General features: G+C 39.7%; 1 protein-coding gene across 4 annotated transcripts in view; it reads right to left on the bottom strand.

The window, feature by feature from the left end:
• Nucleotides 1-23,656, bottom strand: part of Wdtc1 (WD and tetratricopeptide repeats 1) — a 66,394-nt gene that overhangs the window by 11,219 nt on the left and 31,519 nt on the right. For all 4 annotated transcript variants that reach the window (XM_005317659.5, XM_005317658.5, XM_078025694.1 and 1 more), the window contains 7 exons: nucleotides 11,497-11,543; nucleotides 11,051-11,162; nucleotides 6,823-7,010; nucleotides 3,528-3,710; nucleotides 2,632-2,726; nucleotides 2,170-2,285; nucleotides 422-497 (listed from right to left, as the gene is read on the bottom strand). In XM_005317659.5, coding sequence (XP_005317716.1) covers nucleotides 422-497; nucleotides 2,170-2,285; nucleotides 2,632-2,726; nucleotides 3,528-3,710; nucleotides 6,823-7,010; nucleotides 11,051-11,162; nucleotides 11,497-11,543 — 817 coding nt within the window. The remainder of the gene's footprint in view (nucleotides 1-421; nucleotides 498-2,169; nucleotides 2,286-2,631; nucleotides 2,727-3,527; nucleotides 3,711-6,822; nucleotides 7,011-11,050; nucleotides 11,163-11,496; nucleotides 11,544-23,656) is intronic.

The following is a 23,656-nucleotide window of genomic DNA, read 5'->3' as shown; positions in this document are numbered from 1 at the left end:
GTATGCCCTCTGCTGGCTGGCAAGGGACACAGCTTCAACATGTCATTTCCCTTAGCTGGGCTGGGAGGGGGAGGCGGGGAATGAGGGGTAAGGAGGTGCCTATATCAATTGTAGGACCAGAAAGAGTTAATAAGCCAGCATGAGAAAGGGAAGGGCAACTACTTCAGGTCCGCAGGAGCGGAGCTGCGGGAACAATCTGTTTCAGAGGGAAGTGAAAAGGGCTATGATGCAAAGCCCTGGGACAGATCTCTGACCTACTGATATCTTCCTTCTTCCTATAAGGACAGGATCATTTCAGAGATCTGCTGCTTTTGGAGTATTGTAGCCACAGTTCAGAATAACGGGCAGGCTTCTCAGCAGAGGCAGCTGGTACTCAAGCTCCCCACCCCACTTCAGCACAGATACCCTAGGAAGGACTTACCCCCTGAGGAGTGGCATTTTCTAGGCAAGAGGAAGGTGTATGGCCGCTGCTTGTAAGTCAAGTCAAACAAATAGACCTAAAGTTGAGGGTCAAGAAAAGATATGGAGGCTATGAGGCATGGATGTGGTTGAACTACTCACAAGGCTATGGCGGTTCTCAAGAACCAGGGCTTCAGTATACACTGAGTGTTGAGCACAGAGCTACAGAGCTAGCCCAGGAAGTGAACTTCAGGCAGGAAAATATTCCTATTTCCTTCAGGTCCTTGGGAAGGGCCATTTGATCCACCCAAAGCTCTAAGTGAAATACTGTCCTTAATTAGAATCACATGCTTAAATTGGAAAAGTACTCAGAGATCCCAAAGCTAAATGTCTTTAACAGATAGGAAAACCGAGGCTACAGAAAGGAGAAGCAACTTGCTTAAAGTAACACTGCTAGTTACTTCTCTCAGTAGGTAAATATTATCTGTTATTAACACTTATTGAATGCTTATTTTGTTTTAGAACTCTAAGTGTTTTTTTATATTGACTCATTTCATCCTAGAAACTACCACATGCAGAAATACTATTATTATCACCCCTTTTGCAAATGAAGAAATATAGGCTCAAAATTCAAAATTTATTCAGGATCAGAAAAGCAGTACATGGCACAGCCAGGACTCAAACCTATGTCCGTCTGGCTCTGAAGCACTCTACTAGACAGTCTCCCCACTTACCCTTATGCCAACTTCAGGCCAGATAATACTTAGCTTTGTGAAGCCAGAGGACTATTCTGAACTCAGGTGCTCACCCATTCTCCAGCCCACTTCTTTTATATATATTCATGCCTTGCCTTGTAATGTCATCACCATTTCCTGCCTTGTCTCCTGACATCCCAAGGATGGATCATATTTGCATTTGCCTCCCCTATATTATTATTTTGATTCTGGGGATCCAACCCAGGGCCTCATGTATGCTAGGATCCCTATTTTTATCATAACTCTAGTCCACAATGAGTGCTCAGTAGAATAAAAACAAATTTATGCAAGGCTTACTAAATATCCTGAGAGCATACAAACAGAAGATTTAGCAACTTATTATCAAAGAACATTCTCAAAACTGGTCCTAAACCACATCTTGGCTGTGTGCTCTGAGACCCATGGATCTTCTCCTAGGAAAACAGCAGATGAGGAAAACTGAGGCTCAGAAAAGTGAATGGACTTGCTCAAAGTCACAAAACACAGCTTGAAGACAGTAGGCCATCATTGAAGATAGATCTGTCAATTTCAAAGCCTGTATTTTTAAACTAAACTCTCATGCTATCACATATCTATCTAGTTCATTAAAAAATAAAAAGCCAGGTGAAGTGATACACAGCTGTAATCCCAATGACTCAAGAGGCTGAGGCAGAAGGATCACAAGCAACTTAGCCTGGGAAACTTAGCAAGAACCTGTCTCAAAATAAAAAATAAAAAGGACTAGGGATGTAGCTCAGTGGCAGAACACCCATGGATTCAATACCCAGTACTGCAATAAAATAAAAAAGAAAGAGAAATTAGAAAAAGAGAGACAACAGAGAAAGACACACAGAGAGCCTATTATACCTCTCTCAGCATCCTTATAATGTCAAGTCACTCTCACCTTTCACAGTAATGTAATTTATAATGAAGCTACTACGTCTGTCTATCTCATGGCAGTGGAGGTACGGTACACAGGCCTGGTCTACTGCATATGGGATGGTTATGGGCAGTTACATGAGGCAGCTGAACCTACCTGTTCACCTCCCATGTTGACTAGCAGCTCTGTGCCATTGGGGCTGAAGGTCACATAGGTGGCAACCAGCACTCTCAGACGGTTGTTATAGTCAGGCAGCTTCACTGGCAGGTGACCTGGAAAAAGAGCCCTGTCATTCTAGAGTGAGGTTCTCAGACCCCCTTGAAGGGGCAGGAGATTGTGCGAAGATAGCCAAATTGAAAACTTTAGCACTCAACTTCATCATAGAAGCAGCCACAAGTGTCGAGCCCGATGATCAACACTGGGCCAGCTGCTTTATCTCCTAGATTACAACCCCAGTTTACAGAAAAGAAACTCATTAAAGGTAAATAATTTGATGAAGTTTAGCATTAGAGTCAGGATTAAAGATCTGTCTGACTCTAAAGCCCTTACTCTTGACCAGAATGGCAGGTAAGTAAGCATCCAGTCAAGAGTTTGACGCCAGAGCTAGCTGAGTCCTACCTGCTACATAATACTGGGCTGCACCATCTGGAAGGGGCTTCTGCCTGTCACAGAAGGTGTGTACACCTGCTGATGGGCTCTGCTTCATGCTCTTTCTGGTGGGAAGAAAAATAAAATAGGCTAAAACTCTAAAAACAATAACAAACACACACTCCCTAAATAAAAAACAAACCAACCAAAAAACAATAAGAAACTCAGGCACTGGCCCTGGCTAGAGGATGCCTAAGTTTAGGTCCCTGAGAAATAAAGGAGGCACCTTTCTTCCTTAAGTGACTCCAAAGTCCAGCTACTAGACAGATATGGACACAGACACTATAGTGTTTTGCCAAGGAGGTCCTGAAAACTCTGTGGATTCTCATGGACACTTCATTTCCCCCATTTTACAGACATGGAATCTAAGGCTCAAGGCCCACTCCAAGCTATGTAGTATGGGAAGAACATCAGTGGTCACCCACACTCATGAATGAAAATAAAGCAAGCCAGGCACTGCTGCACTTGTCCCAAAATCATGGAAAGCCAAGGCTGCAGAAGCTACTTAGTTTGGGGGTTGTTGTGAGGGTGGGGGTGCTCAGTATATTCCTCTTTATTTATTTTAAATAGAATAAAATACATGCAGAAAGAAATTACGTGTATAAAACTAACTGTGCAAACACAATCATGGTAAGATAACCAGGAGAAAAACTATATAGTGATTTCTCTCAGGCCATGAGATTTTGGGTAATTTCTTTGTTAAACTTTTCACATTTTTCAAAACAAGCATATGTTAATATTTTTAAATCACAAGATTAAAAAACAAACAAACAACAACAACACTTAAAAATGAAGAGGGCGTGGAAATGAAGGAAAGGGGTGGCCAGTTCCCAGGGTCTTGCCCCAGGAGGCTGAGTGAACCATACCTATGGTTATGGATCATGCGAATGTCGTAGAGCCTCACGAAGGGCCCACTGGCCCCTACAGCCAGGCAGTTGTTGTCCTGGGGATTGACTGTGAGGCACTTGGCCTCCACCAGCTGGCCACAATACTCTGTCAGGTCAATCAGCACCTCCGAGTGTTTGCTGTTCTCCCGAAGGTCATATTGGCTGTGAGAGAGGACAAAGTTAGGGATGGGGTCCTTGAGTAGTAGGCAGGCAAGAAGCAGAGTCCTTGTTATTCAAGGATTTGGAGGGGCTTTAGACCCATATGTAAATTATCAGAATGTCAAAACCTCTCTCCCATTTCCTAGTGCCCACTGGGTGCCAGGCCCCTTGTAGTAGGTTTCTCACACATTCTTTTTCATCCTAGCGTAACCCCTTAGGGTAGATACTACTGTACTTATTTTACAGATGTATTATGGGTACTATTATACTACTGCTGATTACAATGCTTAGTGAAAACATGCTTTGTGTCTAGTATTGTCCCTAGGTGTGGAACAGGGCTGACTTGCCAAGACTGGATTTAGACTATTCTGCTCTGCTCCTTCCTAATCTAGTTTCTTTCAAGAAACAAAGGAAGATATAGATGAAGGGGGAAAAGAAAGAGAGAGAGAGAGAGAAAAAATCTGGATATTGGGGATGTGGCTCAAGCGGTAGCGCCCTCGCCTGGCATGCGTGCGGCCCGGGTTCGATCCTCAGCCCCACATACCAAGATGTTGTGTCTGCCGAGAACTAAAAAATAAATATTAAAAATTCTCTCTCTCTCTCTCTCTCTCTCTCTCTCTCTCCTCTCTCTCACTCTTTCTTAAAAAAAAAAAAAAAAGAAAATCTGGATATCATCTAAGAGCTACCTAGAAGAATGATCCCATCCACGTGGTGAAGGAAATGCCAGCACCTGCTATAGCAAAATCCTACTGCTCCAGCTTGGGGAACTTTTTTGCTTATAATACAGTTACCTTCAGAGAGCTGGGAGGGACATCACCCACATGCTCACCTTCCTCTTGCCTAAACATCTGCAACAATCTCTTTGCTGTTGGCCTTTCTTAAGTCATCCTTACCAGAATGTTCTTCCCAAAACAGTTTTATACCACTCTCCTACCTCTGTCCCCCAAACTGTAGAGATTCCTAATACTTTAAGTTTGCCTTTACCAAACTCCACATTTTTTTCTTTTTTTTAAAAAAATATTTATTTATTTATTAGTTTTCAGCAGACACAACATCTTTGTTTGTATGTGGTGCCGAGGATCGAACCTGGGCCACACGCATGCCAGGCGAGCACGCTACCGCTTGAGCCACATCCCCAGCCCAAAATGTGGGTCAATTACAACTAAGAACCCTCTGTCCTGTACATGTCACTTTTATCCCTGCCTTCACAAACTCGACTTGTGCTGGGAAGCCACTCAGACTTTCCTGGATCATCCAAATCCCTCCTATTCTAGAAGGCCCAGAGTAAGCTCACCTGCTGACTGTGACTATGCCTCAGTCCCTAGGATTCTACCCCATGCCCAAGATGCTCAGCATCCCTGGCACAGCCTGGGCAGTCAGTTTGAACAAGTGCACATGCCACTGATCAAATGCTTCCTAAGTACCATACTAAAATTTTACATGTGCTATTTCAACTTTAATGTTCAGATGAACAAAGGAACAAATAAATAATACTATGATTATTCCCATTTTACATTTAAGGAAACTGAGGTTTGGAGGTAAAATAATCTTCTCCAGTCAAACACTGGGCGAGAGATAGGATTTCACTCCAGTTCTGACTTCACTCCAGTTCTGGCCTGCTCATAGCTACTGTGTTATAGCTTACACATGACTTAGAGACTTCTTTTCTATAATAAGGAAGAGAGACAAAGTCCTATAGGAACTCAACGGAGGTAGATTAAAGCCGGTTTGGGAGATAGGAAACCATGCCAGAAAACATGCATCTGAAGAAAGGGGTTAAAGAAGGGCAATAATAGCTGAGTGCTGCAGTGTGTACTTGTAGTCCCAGCTACTTGGGAGGCTGAGATGGGAGGATCACTTGAGCTTAGGAGTTGGACAAGCCTGGGCAATATAATGAGACCCAATCTCACAAAGGTTTGGAAGCGGGACTTCTGCAGGTGTAGCTCATTGGTATAGTGCATGCCTGGCATGCAGGAGGCCCTGGGTTTAATCCTTAGTACCACACATACACACAAGAAAAAAAAAAAAAAAAAAAAGGAAAGCAATGCTATTTCAGGCTTTGAAGGAAGTGGAGGCACATGTGTAACAATACAGGGCACTAGAAAAGGGGACAGTATTTTCTAATTTCTGCTGGTTTCTCCCTGTCCCAGAAATATGTTCAATGACAAAATTGCTCAAGAGAAATGTGTCAAGTACCTTTATGTGCCAGGCACATTCTAGGAACACAATAAAGAATAACACAGACATGGAGTTGCTCTAAGAGAGTTTACTATTCAAGTGCAGACACAGACAAAAATGTAAACCAACAAGCAAAAAACAAAGTAAGGGTTGGGGTTGTGGCTCAGTGGCAGAGCGCTTGCCTAGTACCTATGAGGCATTGAATTCAATCCTCAGCACCCAAATGTCAGTATGCCCTTTCCTTCTCCATATAAATAAAAATAAATAAATAAAATAAAGATATTATGTCTAACTACAACTAAAAAACAATTTTAAAATAAAGTAACTACAGATGGTGATTAGAGTTATAGAGGATGCAATTAGAATTATGAAACAGAATAACGTAATTTACGTTATTAACTTAATAACATAATTAATTTTGTTAGTTGTAGATGAATAGAATACCTTTATTTTATTTATTTTTGTGTGGTATTGACGATCAAATCCTGTGCCTCACACATGCTAGGTGAGTACTCTACCACTGAGCCACAACCCCAACCCCTAGACAAGTATTTCTAAAGAGGTGACTCAAACTATTTCCTTTGGTGACAGAGTCAGACATGGAAAGAACTGTGGACAGAGAATCCAGGGATAGGAAATAGCAAGTGTGAACATCCAGAGATGGCAGAGATCTGGACATCTGAGGTTGTGGGAGAAGGTCAGTGGACCTAGAGGTGGTAGAGGGAGGACAGAGATGGAGCATGGTGAAGAAGGGGTAAGCAAATGTTCCCAATTGAGTTTGTACACAGACAACTACTCTGGGCAGAAAAGGCAGCTGGACTTCTGTTGGAAGAAGGAACCAGGCCTATGGGAGGATGAACTGTAAGCAGATGGAATGGGGAGTTACCATGCCCTGGGAGCAGGGGAGCCACAGGCCACTTGATGCCCAGACCCTTACCGGATAAGCCCATCCTCAGCAGCACTCCAGAACGTGTTGGGCCACATGGGTGCTGTGGCGATGCGCTTCACCCGGTTTGTGTGATCTCCAAACATGTGGATAGTCTCCTTTACTGTCAGGTCATGGACATGCACCTTGGAGTCAGCTGCTCCCGTGATCAAGATGCGGTCCCCAGCATGAGGCAGGAACTGCTCAGGAGAGATTGAAGAAGAGATTGGCAGGTGGTAGTGACAGAGCCGGCCACTGAAGGAGATGAGCCAGGATGTCAGTATGCCCTTTCCTTCTCCATATAAGACAAGAAAATGATCTCATCCAAGACAATTCACATATAAGTGGCATGCATGCTCGCGCTCGCACTCGCGCACACACACACACATACACACATGCGCGCGCGCGCACACACACACACACACACACACACACACACACACTTTAGATATCAGTTGGCAGCCAATAGGCGTAAAGGTCAAAATCAAGATACACACTTTAATTTTGCCAGAGTGATTATGACCTATGCCAAATTTAACTACTTGAGGAATGCTTTTCCTTTGACTCTTCCCCAAGTAACAGTAAATAATAATAAAAATTTTTTTTTCTAAAAATTTACCATGTACTAGCTACCAGGCAGCAACTTTTTCTTACTGATGCTTAAAAGAGCTCATTCAAATAGGATTTGGGGGTTGGGATGTAGCTCAGTTGTAGAGCACATACTTAGCATATGTGAGGTTCTGTTTTCAACCCCAGTAGCTAGTAAATAAGTTTAAAAATTGAGTTTCAGTACCTAACATGTAGCAAGACCAAATCCACATATCATACTGCCTTATTTATTGATTGATTAATGATGATGATGCATGCTAAGCATGGTGCTCTACCATTGAGCTACACCCCCAGCCCACCACGACTATTTATTTTTATTTTTTTTTAATTTATTATTTTTTAAAATAATTTTTATTGTTGGTTGTTCAAAACATTACATAGTTCTTGATATATCATATTTCACATTTTGATTCAAGTGGGTTATGAACTCCCATTTTTACCCCGTATACAGATTGCAGAATCACATTGGTTACACATCCACTGATTTACATATTGCCATACTAGTGTCTGTTGTATTCTGCTGCCTTTCCTATCTTCTACTATCCCCCCTCCCCTCCCCTCCCCTCCCCTCTTCTCTCTCTACCCCATCTACTGTAATTCATTTCTCCCTCGTTTTTTTTCCCTTTCCCCTCACTTCCTCTTGTATGTAATTTTGTATAACCATGAGGGGCTCCTTCCATTTCCATGCAATTTCCCTTCTCTCTCCCTTTCCCTCCCACCTCTCATCCCTGTTTAATGTTAATCTTCTTCTCATGCTCTTCCTCCCTACTCTGTTCTTAGTTACTCTCCTTATATCAAAGAAGACATTTGGCAATTGTTTTTTAGGGATTGGCTAGCTTCACTTAGCATAATCTGCTCTAATGCCATCCATTTCCCTGCAAAGTCTATGATTTTGTCATTTTTAAATGCAGAGTAATATTCCATTGTGTATAAATGCCACATTTTTTTAATCCATTCGTCTATTGAGGGGCATCTAGGTTGGTTCCACAGTCTTGCTATTGTGAATTGTGCTGCTATGAACATCGATGTAGCAGTGTCCCTGTAGTATGCTCTTTTTAGGTCTTTAGGGAATAGACCGAGAAGGGGAATAGCTGGGTCAAATGGTGGTTCCATTCCCAGCTTTCCAAGAAATCTCCATACTGCTTTCCAAATTGGCCACCACCATGACTATTTAATAACCTAAAAATTAAGTAATAAATTAGTCCTAAAGAGAAAATAACTTTCAGGGAATTTTAAGGTAGCGGGTGTTTTAAATTGGTTCAACTGTTTCTGGAGACTAATCTGGCAATAGGTAACAAAGATAAAAAGCTATTCTTACCTTTTGACCCAAAACTTTCACTTCTAAGAAGTAATCCAAGAAGAAAAAGGGACATGTGCGGAAATGCTCAGAGCATCACTCCTTATAGTAACAAACAGTGAAAATGGTTCAAATGTAAGACCTTGGGAAAGGGCTGACTATCAAGAAATCCATCTCTATGTAGCTAAGAATGAGACTTCTGGGGTTGGGGTGTATCGAAGTAGAATAGTGCTTGTCTAGCATACATGAGGCCATAAGGTTTTTTGTGTTTTTTTTGGTATAAGGGATTGAACTCAGAGGCATTCAACCACTGAGCCACATCCCCAGCCCTACTGACTCACTGAGTTGTTTAGCACCTTGCCGTTGTTGAGGCTGGCTTTGAACTCACAATTCCCCTGTCTCAGCCTCTGGAGATTGTAGGCATGGGATTATAGGTGTGGGCTACCACACCCAGTGTAAGACCATAAGTTTGATCCCCAGCATCCAAACAAACAAACAATTAAAAAAACAAAATGAGAGTCCCACTATCATGATGAAGCTGAGAATACCATACTCTAGATGACATCTGGCAAGATCATAAGAGTTACAAATACTGCTTCAAATAAGGGGAATAAAAGCAGGCAGTTCTATCACCTAACTTTGGGTTACTTAGAGTCATCTAACTTTTTTTCAGTTCAAAAGACTAATTTTTTTTTTTTTTTTTTTTTTTTGTGGTACTGGGAATTCAACTCAGGGCCTTGTGCATGTGAGACAAGCACTCTACCAACTTGTAAGCCCAGCCCTGAATTTTTTTTTTTTTCAGTACTGGGGATTGAATCCAAGGCCTCAAACATGCTAGGCAAGTGCTTTGCTATTGAGCTGCATCACAGACCTTTTTTAAATTTTTAAATTTTGAAACAGGGTTTCATTAAGTTGCTCAGGCTGTTGGGACTTTGTGATCCTCTAACTTCCCAAGTAGCTGGGATTACAGACATGTCCACCACACCCAACTTTTAGTTTTTTGTTTTTGAACTGAAAAGTTCTTCCCAACCCACACTAAGGCTGAGTGGTGGTACTGTGTGAGGGGCATCACTCTGCATTTAAATAGCTGCAATTCCCTTTGGCTTTAAACGTTTATGGAAGAGCAACATCCATTTTTTCCATATATTCTTCTCCACTGGCACATTAGACTGGGATAGATGAAACAGACAGAATTCAATCATCTTTAGGGACAAGCAGTAGTTTTTAATCCTGTCTAGAGATAGCATATACTCCACGCACAACAGAAATAAACAGGAAAGCCCTGGTGGGCCTAGGGCTGCAACTACACATCATACATCATAGTTGCCACTAGGGGGAGGGCATTGTTGAAATACTGTAAATACACCTAGTATTCTGACTACCTGAAGACAGAATCCTTTTCTACACTTTCTTTCTTTTTAAACAGAAGAGGAGGCTGATGGGCTATGTGTAAGTGACTTGTCCAAGGTCTCACCATGAAGGTATATTAAGAACTCGACATTTTATGCTCCATGATGCAAAACTGGTGGCTCAGGTCCCCATCCCCAAGTCCGAATGCACAGTCTAAAACTGTAGGGGCGGAAAGCAATCTCTGTTGGTCATGTAAGAGATAAATTGTCATCGTTATGTCTCTAAAAAATCACAGAAATATGGAATTGGCCTCTGGAACAGGAGATGAGGATCAGAGCTTGGGAAAGAGGCAAAGTTTAAGATATATTTTGAGCTTTTAAATCTGTTATGGTTCAGTTATTTGGGAAATAAGTAGGTGTTGAATTCTTTGATTTACTTTCTCTTCGGGTATCTGCTCATTCTTTTTTTGTAGGTGTGTGTGTTGGGGACTAAACCCAGGGCCTTGAGCTGGCTAGGCAATTGCTCTGCCACTGAACTATATTCCCAGCCTTTTTAAAAATTTTACTTTGGGGGAGGGTTTCACTAAGTTGCCCAAGTTGGCTGTAAATGTGCAATCCTTCTGAATCAGCCTCCCAAGTGGCCGGGATTGTAGACACACCCAGCCTCTTTTTTTAAAAAATCAATTATTTAATTGAATTGTAACATCAATTATAAATTCCTCTTTAAAAAAAATTGTTCAAGCTCAGAATCATCCCCCCCACCCTCAACGCTCACATAATTATAAGTCCATCTCGAGTTGGCTTCTTGGCTCTAAAAGACAAAGAAGGGCATGGAAAAGGGATGAAGCTTCAGGCATCACCATCAAAGCTCAGACCATGGGGAGGGTCTGTGACCCCAGAGGGTACATGAGACATACACATGCCAACATGACCATGCCCACAGCCCAGTCACACCACCACTTGCTCTTTGGCTTGTCCTGCTCACCTTGACAGAGAAGATATTTGCAGTGTGTCCTGTATGCATGGAGAGCAGCTTCTTGTGGTGCAGCGGGTCCCACACAATCGTGTGTTGGTCATCGGAACCAGAGGCCAGCAAGCTGCAAGCAGAATGATGGGCTTTGACTTCTTCTCAAGTTCCCAGGCTCCCCCTCCCCACATTCCCAGTTTATAGAAGTTGGGACCCAAAGAACTAGAAGCTTCCCATTATCCTTGAATACACTGATTAGTAAAAACAACAACAAAACAACAACTAGGGTTTGGATGGTCACCCACCCTTCCATCTAACTGGAATTGATAGTTTAACTGTATTAAAAGTTATGGCCTAAACATAAGAAGAGAGTAGCTTTTTTTAACTTAGATTCACTCAAAAGAAGGAAGCCCCTTCTCTCAGCTTCTTCATGTGTCCTTCAGAACTCTCTAGCTCATACTTACTCTCCTTTCTCATTCCACTCCAGACAGTTGACACATCCTGAGTGACCCTGGGAAGGCAAATGGCAAGGGACAAAAAGAGAGCCAGTTAGAGATCCTCCTGGGGAGAAGTAGAACTAAGCAGAAAAACTTGCCTTTCTTTTTGTTTTGTTTCGCCTTTTTTTTATACTGGGGATTGAACCAAGACCTCAGACATCCTAGGCAAGTGCTCTATCCCTGAGCTACGCCCCGAGCATAAACTGGTCTTTCCATCTTCAGTGTTTTCCACAGAATGATGGGCTTTGACTTCATGTTGAACACATTTTGTCATCCTGAGGGAAGTTAGCTTGAGAGTGAATGTGGGTGGCCAGAATTGATTAAACTGCTTGGCATACTACAGTACATAAAGTTCTTTCATATTCATAATCTCACTTGTCACTGGGCACCTCTGAGCTCTGAAGGTTTCACTGATCCCATTTTGTAGAAAAGTCAATGGAAGTTCAGATAGTAGTAAGTAGTAGAAGTGAGATCCAAAATATTTCTGCTTCTACAACTAGAAGGGTATGTCAATGGTCCCTCCAAGGGACAGCCCCTCAGCCAAGACAATTTGCTCAGAGGAGCATCTGACACAAAGGCGGCCAAATAACTAGAAGAATAATCTTTCATTTGTTTACTTATATTTATCAAGTATGTACTACAAGCGAGGTACTATTTGGATACTAGACATGACAGTATACCAGTCTCAGATCTTTTGAAGCCTGGTGCAGTAAAGTAAACTGGGCTAGAGTTTTTATCTTTGGGATTTGAATTGAGAAATGCAGAGAAATGCTGAAGTTGAAAGCATGCACAGGGAGAAATAATGGCAAGGTTAGGGTTATGAAGACAGAGTATCCATGAATAAGCAGAAGGTACAGAGAACGGACTGAGTCTCACGTGGTGGGAGAGAAGAAGTCACTAGGCATTCCTAAATACTGTTCTGTTTCTTCACCTTCCCTCTTTTCTAATAGCACCCTGATTTACATTTCATAATTATCTCCCTGCCTCAAATCAGATATATATATTTCAGGAAGCACAAACTCATTGTTCTTGCCACAGTAATGGGTTCAGGGACTTAGGCCTAAACCAAATAGGACATGGCAGACACTTGCCATAGGGATTGGTTCTGAAATGAACCTGTGACCCCTATCAGACGCAATGGGGAACAGGTACTAGGAGGGAGCCTCTGCAAATTATGTTTTTTTTTTTTTTTTTCCATTTTGGGGTGACAGTCTATGGAAAAGATGTCTTTCTTCCTTTGAATTCTAGGGATATAGACATGACACCTGGAACTATGCACTCATTTTGCCATCATGAGGGAAGTTAGCTTGAGAGTGAAATAAATATGCAGGGGAAGCTTAGCCAAGGGATCCTAAAATATTGGAGTGAGACCAATAAGAGTAACTAAGCCTGGCACCAACCTACTCCTGTCCTTCCAGTAAATAAGTGAGTCAATCAGTTCATTCTTCTTCTTTTTATACCTTCATTTTATTTATTTATTTTTATTTTTATGTGGTGCTTAGGATTGAACCCAGGGCCGCACACATGCAAGGCAAGCACTTTGCCACTGAGCCACAACCCCAGCCCCCTGGTTCATTCTTCTTAAAAGTGATTTGAGCTGGGCTGTCATTTGTGACCCAAAGCATCTTAACCAACTCATTCTTCAAGTCTCTGTTTACAGGTAGTTTCTTCCTCGTCTTTTAGAGGGAGAAAGTATGTTCCTAAGGGCTCCTAATGTCATATTGTGTTATGGCTCTGTGATGATGTGGTTGTTTTCTTCCACCAGCCCTGAGAAAGCAAACTTTGTGGACTATGTTTACTGAATCCCCAAGGCCAGGCACAGTGCCTGGCATGTATCTGTTGCCTAACTAACCAAATGAGTCCAGTTAGTGGGACTAGTGGAAAAAATTGAGAGATATGGTCAAGTCTAATCTCCCAACTGCCTAGTCAAAAAAAAGCTTATTCCTTTGCCTTCTCATTCCCTTGCTCTTTGTCCTGTAAATACTCTCATCTGAGTTGAAACCCATTTCCTCACAGGTTCTTCACTTGTGCACATGACGGACACATCTCTGCTTAAACTTGCCAGATCAGTTGCTGATCTTAGGCCTTTAGCCTTCCCATGATACTCTGGTCAAATCACTGGTCACTCTTTCTGGGTCAGAATTATTTCTGTCCTTAGCTCTTTCATTTACTCACCTGACTGTAAATTACTTGTGCCAGGGGTCACAGCTTTATGTTGAAATCTCACAGAGCACCAAGGGCCTTGAATGACTGCCACTTACTGAGGGTTTACAAAGAGCTATGTATAGTGCTAAACTATTCGTGGCAAGCAGAATAATGGCCCCCTGCAGGTGTCCACATCCTAATTCTCTAAAACCTATAAATATGTAATGTTAGGTGGCAAAAGAGACTTTGCAGATGTGATTAAAGTTAAGGGCTTTTTTTTTTTTTTTGGGCAGGGGGGGTTATCTCAAAAAATGGCCACTGCAGATTTGGCTGAAAGTGCAGTGCATTATCTACTGTGCCACAGAGGCAGTTATTAAGGGCCTTGAGACAGGAGAGGTTACAATGAATTACATAGGTGAGCCCAATCTAATCACACAAATCCTTGAAATCACAGAAGCTTTCCTGGCTGCAGAGAACTAGAGACAAAGAGGTGTGAAAGGGACTGTACCCACTGTTGCTGACTTTGAAGTTAGAAGAAGGGGGCCAGGAGCCAAGAAATGCAGCAGTCTCTAGAAGCTGGGAATAGCAAGAAAATGAATTCTATTCTACAACCTGCAGAAAAAACATAGCGCTGCCAACCCGTTGGTGGGATCTATATCAGTCTTTTGATCTATAGAACTGTAAGATCATGAACTTGTATTGTTCCTAAGTTTGTATGGTAGCAACATGAAACTAACACCTACTCTACATCCATTACCTCATTTAAGAGACCATTCTCATTATTCATATCAGGAATAAGAAAAGCAATGCTCAGAGAGGTTAGGAAGCCTGCAGAAGGTAGTACGACTAACAGACACATGGCAGATTTTAACTGAGGAGTTCAGGCCCTCAGGTAATGAGAAATGTATTAATGCTTCCAGAAGGATTATATTTGAGAACTGGGTATGGTAGCACACATCTGTAATCCCAGTGATTCAGGAGGCCAAGGCAGGAAGATTGCAAGTTCAAGGTGGCCTCAGCAACTTAGTGAAGCTCTAAGCAACTTAGTGAAACCCTGTCTCAAAATAAAAAAATTTCTGGTACCAAAAAAACCAAACCCAAACCAACAAACAAAAACACCAACTAAAAAACAGAATGACTATATTTGTCCTCAAATTAGTAGAAGACCCTATCTCAAAGTGCAGAAGACAGGGTCTATAGTAGACATATTAAATATGATACTTAGGATTCTTCTTTATATGCTTAAAAAGCTCACAGGCAGGTAAACTGGAATAAGTAGAGGAAAAAATTTCAAACCATTACAAAAATACAAAGTAACTACAGTAAAAAATATTATTAAAGGCCTTTACAAGTTAGAAGACACATTTTGGAACCTATTCTTCAAAGAACAAAGTGTTTAAGAGGAGTTATCTTGGGTTTGATAAATAGCTGACTTGGCCACAGGTTTACAATCTATATTTGCAGTGAAGAATAGAAGAAAATGTGCTTAGGACATACCAGAGTTTAACAGTGAATGACAAAAATAAAGGGAGGGGCTGTGTACACAAAGCCCTGGGTTTATTTATTTTTATTTTTTAGAACTGGGGATTGAACTCAGGGACACTTAACCACTGAGCCATATCACGAGCCCATCATATATTTTATTTAGAGACAGGGTTTTACTAACTTGCTTAGGGCCTTGCTAAGTTCCTGGGCTGACTTTGAACTTATGATCGTCTTGTCTCAGCCTCCGGAGCTGCTGGAATTACAGGTGGGCCCAGCTAAAGCCCTGGGTTTAATCCCCCGCACCACAAAGAAAAAAGTGGGTGAGGGGTGACCAAAAAACAAAACAAATCAAAACTTTTTTTAAGAAATTTTTAAATTTTTGGTCCATACTGGGGATTGAACCCAGAGGCGTGCTACCACTGAGCTGCGTCTTCAGCCCTTTTTTTATTTTTTGAGACAGCCTCCCCTGCCAAAAAAAAAAAAATCTTACTGCTACCATTGCCTTATAGCCTTAGAGAAATGTTTGGCAATGTCTTGTAAGCTAAGCTTATATCTACCCTGTGATTCAGCAAGTCCACTGCAGATATTTACTTGAGAGAAATGAAAACATCTGTCCATACAAAGACTAGTATGAGGATATTTATAGATGCTTTATTTTTAAAAGCTCCAACCTGGAAATAACCCAACAACAACAGAACAATGGATACACAAGCTATGGTATATCCATACAGTGAAATGCTACTCAGCAATAAAAAGCAATGAACATAGATAACATGTAACATGAGTAAAACAAAAACACAGCAAAAGAAGCCAGATATAAAAGACTACAGACTATAAAATTGCATTTACACAAAGTACAAGAATAGGCAAAACTAACCCATGGAGACAGAAGCCAGAAAGTAGTTGCTTTGAGATAGGAAGGTGATTGAAAAGGGGTACCAGGGGCTGGGATTGTGGTTCAGCGGTAGAGCACTTGCCTAGCAGGTGCGAGGCCCTGGGTTTGATCATCAGCAACACATAAAAATAAATAAATAAAATAAAGATATTGTGACAAAGACAATTAAAAAAAAAGAAAAAAGAATAAGGGCACAGGGAATGTTCTCAGGTGACAGAAGCATTTTTTTTTTCTTTAAATCTTGAGTGTGGTAGTCACACAATTGTCAAAATTCATCCAAATGCTTGAAATCAATGCATTTTATTTTAGGTAAATCATACTTCAATAATGAAAGAGAAAAAGAAAGATTTTAGTAGTAGCAGCTAATATATACTGCCTCACCACTTCCACTGTGCCCTACATACATGCTTTACAACTACCTTATGAGGGAAACACTGTTACTATCCTCACGTTTCAGATAAAGAAAAAGTTTAATGAATCTGGCATATCTAGAATGTGAGCTCTTGTCTGACAAGGGATTCCAGAGCTTGGCTTTTAATCATAATGTCACATTGCCTATTTTTTATTTAGAACTTTCTCTCTTAAAACTTAAATGCTTGCTATATGCTAGCATTATACTGACTCAGGGAAACACGACTGAGTCAGACCAACATACCTCCTGTATCTCCATGGAGCTGATGAGATTTTGTTTTCTCCCCTTCACGTCCCAACCTATAACATTAGCTTTCTCCTCCTATGCATCACTACCAATGGTTATAGAACATCCATGTTAAAGATTAAACTGTGGGGCTGGAGTTGTAGACCAGCAGTAGAGCTCTTGCCTCATATGTGTGAGGCACTGGGTTCGAATTCTAGCACCACATATAAAGAAGCAAATAAAATAAATGTCCATCAACAACTAAAAAATATTTTATAAAAAGATTAAACCATATCTATTCACCTCTCCCTTAGTGTGTTATACATTTACATTACTACTTCTAGAAGTCTTGAAATGGAGTGATTTAAAATATATTTCAACTTGAATATATATAGCTAAAATTCCAAATATTTATAAGTACAGTGAGGCAAGGCAACAACAATAATTCACACTAGAAAGTTTTTCCTTATACTGAGCCTACATCTCCTGTCTATCTCTGCAAGGTCTCTTTAGTTATTCAATTCCTGAACAGTATCTGAGAACTACTATGTACTAGGCATCTTATACATGCAAAGGCTACTGTGGTAAATAAGGCAGAAAACTCCAGTGGGGTGGGGAGAGGAAAAATAAACAGGAGTCAGAGAGCAGTGAGTGCTACGAAGAACATAAAACATGGTGGTCTGGACATGCTCTAGATGTACTGTAGTCAGGGACAGCCTCTCTGAGGAAGTGATACTTAAGAAATCTGAATGTTGATAAGGAGTGAGGTACAAAAAGATCTCAAGGCAAATAATTCCACATGTAAGGAAGAACAAACACAAAGGTAGGAAGAAGCTTGTTTTGCTATAGAAATAGAATGAAAACCAAAGTGGCCAGAGCATAGTGATGAAAGGGACAAGTAAGATGAACAAAATGGGCTCAGGGAAGTAAGTGGAGACCAGAATTTAAAGGAGTGCTGTAGGCCATGGCAATGAGCTTCAAGAGAACAAGAACTGTGTTGGACTTACTTGCTGCTATATTCATCTCTCCAATGTCTAGAATATTCCTGGCATACAATTGGGCACTTGGTATGTGCCTGAATGTATGAGTGAATTAATGAATGGCATATCTAGAATGAATGGACCTCTGGTGCTTCAAAGCATGCGTTAACTCCATTATCTAAAGGAGGGGTTGACAACGTTTTCTGTTAAAGGGCCAGAGAGTAGATATTTTAGGCTTTGCACACCATATGGTCTCTGTCTGAACTACTCAATTCTACCATTGAATCACTAAAGCAGACAGACAATACATAAATGAATGAGTGTGGCTGTGTTCCAATAAAACTTTATTTATAAAAACAGGTGGCAGTAGACTTTAAATCTGTATGGAAATTCAAAGGACCAGAATAACCAAAAAAACAATCTTGGAATTGGAAAAAAACAAAGTTGGAAGATTCATACTTCCCAACTTCATAACATGCTACAAAATAGTACTGGAATAAGGATAGACATTTAGATCAACAGAATACAGTTGGCTGCTAATAAAAAAAATTCCATACATTTGTGATCACTTGATTTATGATAAGGGTTTAGGACAATTCAATGGGAGGATAGTCTTTGTATATGTGTGTGTGAGCCGCGGGGGGGATAGCACTAGGGATTGAACCCAAGGGAGTTCTACCACTGAACTTTTTTATTTTTTGCTTTTTATTTTGAGACAGGGTTTATGCTACATAGTAGCCAAGGCTTGCCTAAAACTTGCAATCCTCCTGCCTTGGCCTCCCAGGTAGCTAAGATTATAGACATGTACCACCACACCCAGCATAGCAATGTTTCTTAGATGCAACACCAAAAGCAGGAGTGACAAAGAAAAAATTAAATTTGATTTTATTTAAGGTAAAACTTTTGTGCATAAAAGGCACTACCAAGAAAAGATCACAAGTTCAAGGCCATCCTGGGAAAACTAGTGAGACCCAGTCTCCAAATAAAAAAATATTTTTTGAAAAATAAAAAAGAAAGAAGGAAGAAAACAACACAAAGAAAAAAAATTTCAAATCACATAAATAAACCTCTTATGATTCATCAACAAAAAGACAAATAATTCAAATGGACCAAGGATGTGAATACATTTACCCAAAGAAAATAAACCAATATGGCCAATAAGCACATGAAAAGAAGTGTCAACATCACTGGCCATCAAGGAAATGAAAATCAAAACAATTAGATACTACTTTATTCCTCTTAGGATAGCTATAGTCAAAAAGATGGATAATAAGAAGTGTTGATGGTGGATACTTGGCACATGCCTGTAATTTCAATGACTTGGGAGGCTCAGGCAGGAAGACTGCAAATTCAAGGCTAGCCTCAGCAACTTAGTGAGACCCTAAGCAAACTAGCAAGACTGTCTCAAAAAATAAAATGGGCTGGGGATATAGCTCAGTGGTAAAGCACCCCTGGGTTCAATCTCTAGTATCAAAAAAAAAAAAAGTATTGGTGAGGATGTTGAAAAATTGGAACTGTCATATATGTCTGCCACTTTAGGAAACAGTTTAGTAGCTGGGTATGGAAGCTTACATCTACAATCCCAACAGTTTGGGAGATTGAGGCAGGATTGCAAGTTCAAGGCTAGCCTAGAAACTCAGTGAGACCCTGTCTTAAGACAAGAAAATAAAAAAGCAATGTAATTTGGTGGTAGAATGCCCTAGTTCAATCCCTAGTACTGAGGGGAAAAAAAAAAAAGAGGTTGGCAATTCCTCAAAAAGTTAAACATTTAGTTACCATATAACTCAGTAGTTCTATCCTTAGGTACATACTGAAAATATACATTTACACAAAAAACTTGCACATGAGGTTTTATAGCAGCATTATTCATAATAACCAAAAAGTAAAAACAATCTAAATGTCTGTAAACTATGAATGGACAAACTATGGTAAATGTAACAATGCAATGTTATTTAGCCACAAAAGGAACAAAGTATTGATTCATATTACAACATAGATGAGCCTCTAAAACATTATGCTAAATGTAAAAAGTCTGACACAAAAAAGCCACATACTGTCTGATTCTATTTATATGAAATGCCAAGAATAGGAAAATCTATTGTGATAGAAAATAGATTAGTGGTTTCTGGGATGCCACTGGGGATGGGACAAGGGGAATGAGTGACTGCTAATATGGGTAAGAGGTTCATTTTGGGGATGATGAAAATGTTCTGGAGTTAGCAACCACTAATGATTGCACAACTTGGTGAATATACTTAAAAAACACTGAATTGTACACTTAAATAAAATACAAAATAAACTAACAGGTAGTAGTCTGGCTTTGGCCCACATACTATAATTTGCTACCTCTTGAAATCTCTCATGAAATCATATCCCCTCCCCATCTTTTTCTTTGAATGTGACTATTTGATGAACTTGATACCTAGTTTACTTCTCTAAGATGTAAAAAAAGAAAAACTGACAAATGGTTAGATCAGGTTGCACTATGCTCATGGAACTGCTCCACCAATTCTATTAAAAAAGCATATTGGTCTAGTTTATGATTTGGTTCCATAAACTTGTAACTTGAATTTATGAATAAATTATATAAGAAAAATGGAAATAAAGAGCAATAAGACCAGATTGTAGAGGTGAAAAAATATATATATATAGTTGGATCCCTATACTGCTAGATCCCATATCTATAGATTCAACCAGTAATAGATCAAAAACAGAGCTATGATGGCTGCACCTGTAATCAACATGAAGACTTTTTTTTCTTATACTTATTCTTGAAACAACAATTATTTACATAACATTTACATTTTATTAGGAATTTTGAGTAATCTAGAGATTATTTAAAGTATTTGTGAGTTCATGCAAGAGTTATATGCAAATACCATACCATTTTATATGAGACTTGAGTATCTCAAGATTTGGTATAATATATGTAACTTTTTAAAGAATAATACTAAGAAAACTAATAAGGCAAAAGAATAAATTCACAAGCAAAGAACTGTTTATTGAGCCCTTTTAAAAATAAGACACAGTGATGAGGTGGAAAGAATATGAACTCTGGAGTAATAGGCCTGACATAAATCCCATTAATCTTATTTCCACACTCATATGACCTCAGAAATGTTCAGTTTTATTCTCATTTGTAAAATGAATTTTCTCTCCTCTCTTCTCTACCATGTCAAGAAATCCCACAGATGAATTAAATAGGAGGAATCAAAGTGTGATCACAATCTCCAATGTGAAAAAGGAAAATTCTGGTGATATAACCAAAAATGAAAGCAAGTGCCCCCCCACCCCCCCGTTTTTCTGAGATTGCAGAAAAGTCCAGATATTTGGTCTCTGTCCATCTATGGCAATAAAAATCATTGAGTCAAGATGAGCTAACACATAACTAAAAGGGGCTTGGTGAATTTTCAACAAATGTCCAAGGAAAAAGGAAGAGTGATATAGTTTTATATAATAGAATATTTTAGAATTAATACTAATTAACGTTAAGTTCTCTAATCTCAAGTTCCTTCTGGCTATCTTATTTGGTTGCTGCTACAACAGTCCTTTGTATTTTCTCAATGAACCTTTTTAACTTACTATTTTGAAACAATTTCAAATGTATTAAAAATTTCAAGAATAGTACAAGAATATCCATACATCCTTTCCATCTAATTTATTAACACTGCCACATTTTATTTCTCTCCTTTTCTCCCTGCTTTGTCTCTATACCCATCCCACCACACTCACATGTGACAGCACTTTCTTCCTGACTGGATAATAATTTGCAGACTGCAAGACTCTTTCCACTAATCTACTACTGTGTATTTTCTGAGAACACTGTTGTTCTTTTATTTATCCAGGGATATTTATAAAAACAAGAAATTTATCATTAATACAATACCAATACCTAATTACAATTCTGAATTCCAAATTCAGATTTTGACAACTGTCCCAATAATATCCTCTTTATTTTCATGACCCAGGGGCCAACTCAGGATCACACACTGCATTTAGCTGTCACTTACTCTTTGGTCTTTTACCTTGGAAAGCTCCTCAGCCTTTCTTTGTTAATGACATTGACATTTTTGAAGAATAAATCAGTTCTTCTGATTAGTTTGGATTTGTCTCACTATTTCCTCATTAGATTTAGCTAATGTATTTTGTCAGAAATACTACCTCAATGATTTTGTGTCCTCATTGCTTAATATCAGGTGGCATATATTGCCTATTTGTCCTGGTTAAAGTGGTACCCACCAGGTTTCTCCACCATAATGTTACGATTTTTCCCTTTGTTATCTGTGAGGAAATACTTTATATTGTGCAAATATTTTGTCCTTCATCAAATTTTCACACAGTGGTTTCAGTCACCCATTGATTATTCCTGCCTCAATCATTTATTAGTATGGTAGTCATAAAAATGATGATTTTCTACTTCTATCATTTCTTTATTTAATGGTTGGCATTCTAGTAGAATGAACTGCACCTCCACTGGTGTAAACTCAGATTTTTAAAAATATATTTTTTAGTTATAGATGGACACAATACCTTTATTTTATTTATTTATATATGGTGCCGAGGATCAAACTTAGTGTCTCACATGTATTAGACAAGTGCTCTACAATTGAGCTACAACCCCAGCCCCAAAACTCAATATTGTTTTTACTTGATGGGTTTTAATTTACTACAGTCATGATTCATTCCATATACTAAAATTGTTCCAGATCTGGCCAACAATATGGCCTGCAAGCTGGCTCCTACGTCTTTACAATATATTCCTGTCATTTTTAATATACTTTTTTACTTTTCAGCACAATATGTTATAGATTCACCTTATACTTTCTCTGTCCCAGCCAATTATTTCTCCAAGGACTCCTGATTCCTTACAGTATCGAATGGTATTTTAAAAATAGTAACTATCTATTTATTTGTTTGTTTATTTATGAGATACTGGGGATTGAACCCAGGATTGCTTTACCACTGAGTTACATACCTATCCCTTTTTATTTTATTTTGTCTTGCTAAATTGCTGAGGCTGGTCTCAAACTTGTGATCCTCTTTCTTCATCCTCCGGAGTTGCTAGGATTATATGCATGTGCCACACACCTAGCTTATTAAACAGTAGTTATTGAGGTGTAATGTTTCTAGACCCTTTCAATGGACAAAAGCTAGATAAACACATACACACACACACACATTTTACATACATATTTTAAAAATCATGAGTTCATAATATCAATACAATATTTCAGAGTTCTTTGCCTTTCCCTATTTGAATATTCCTTTTGCCACAGAGATAATTTTGGCATTGGTATGTTTATTCATTCAATTCTACAACACACATATAAAATATTACAGAATAGGGGCTGGGGATGTGGCTCAAGCGGTAGCGTGCTCGCCTGGCATGCGTGCTCGCCTGGCATGCGTGCTCGCCTGGCATGCGTGCGGCCCGGGTTCGATCCTCTGCACCACATACCAACAAAGATGTTGTGTCCGCCGAGGACTAAAAAATAAATATTAAAAATTCTCTCTCTCTCTCTCTCTCTCTTAAAAAAAAGTTACAGAATTGCTATAGCAATACTATCCCCAATAACAAATCTACAAAGTATAGTTCAAGTTGAGCATGGTGGCACACACCTGTAATCTCAGAGACTCAGGAGGATTGCAAGTTTGAGGCCAGCCTCAGCAACTTAGCAAGACCCCGTCTCAAAAAAAAAAAAAAAATATATATATATATATATGGCTAGTGATGCAGCTCAATGTTAGAGCTGCCCCTGAGTTCAGTCCCTGTTTAACAACAACAACAAAAGATTTATTTGAAGTTCACTGTAATCTCAGTGACTTGGGAGGCTGATGAGGCAGGTTGATTTCAAGTTCAAGGCCAACTTTAGCAATATAAAAAGACCTTCAGGAACTTAGTGAGACCCTGTCTCAAAAACGAAAAAGAAAAGAAAAAGATTGGGTATGTAGCTCAGTGGTAAAGTACCTCTGGGTTCACTCCCC

The sequence above is a fragment of the Ictidomys tridecemlineatus genome, chromosome 11 (genome assembly GCF_052094955.1).
Source record: "Ictidomys tridecemlineatus isolate mIctTri1 chromosome 11, mIctTri1.hap1, whole genome shotgun sequence".
Classification (NCBI taxonomy): domain Eukaryota; kingdom Metazoa; phylum Chordata; class Mammalia; order Rodentia; family Sciuridae; genus Ictidomys; species Ictidomys tridecemlineatus.
The sequence above is the reverse complement of the archived record's forward strand: the minus strand, read 5'-3'. Positions and strand labels throughout refer to the sequence as shown.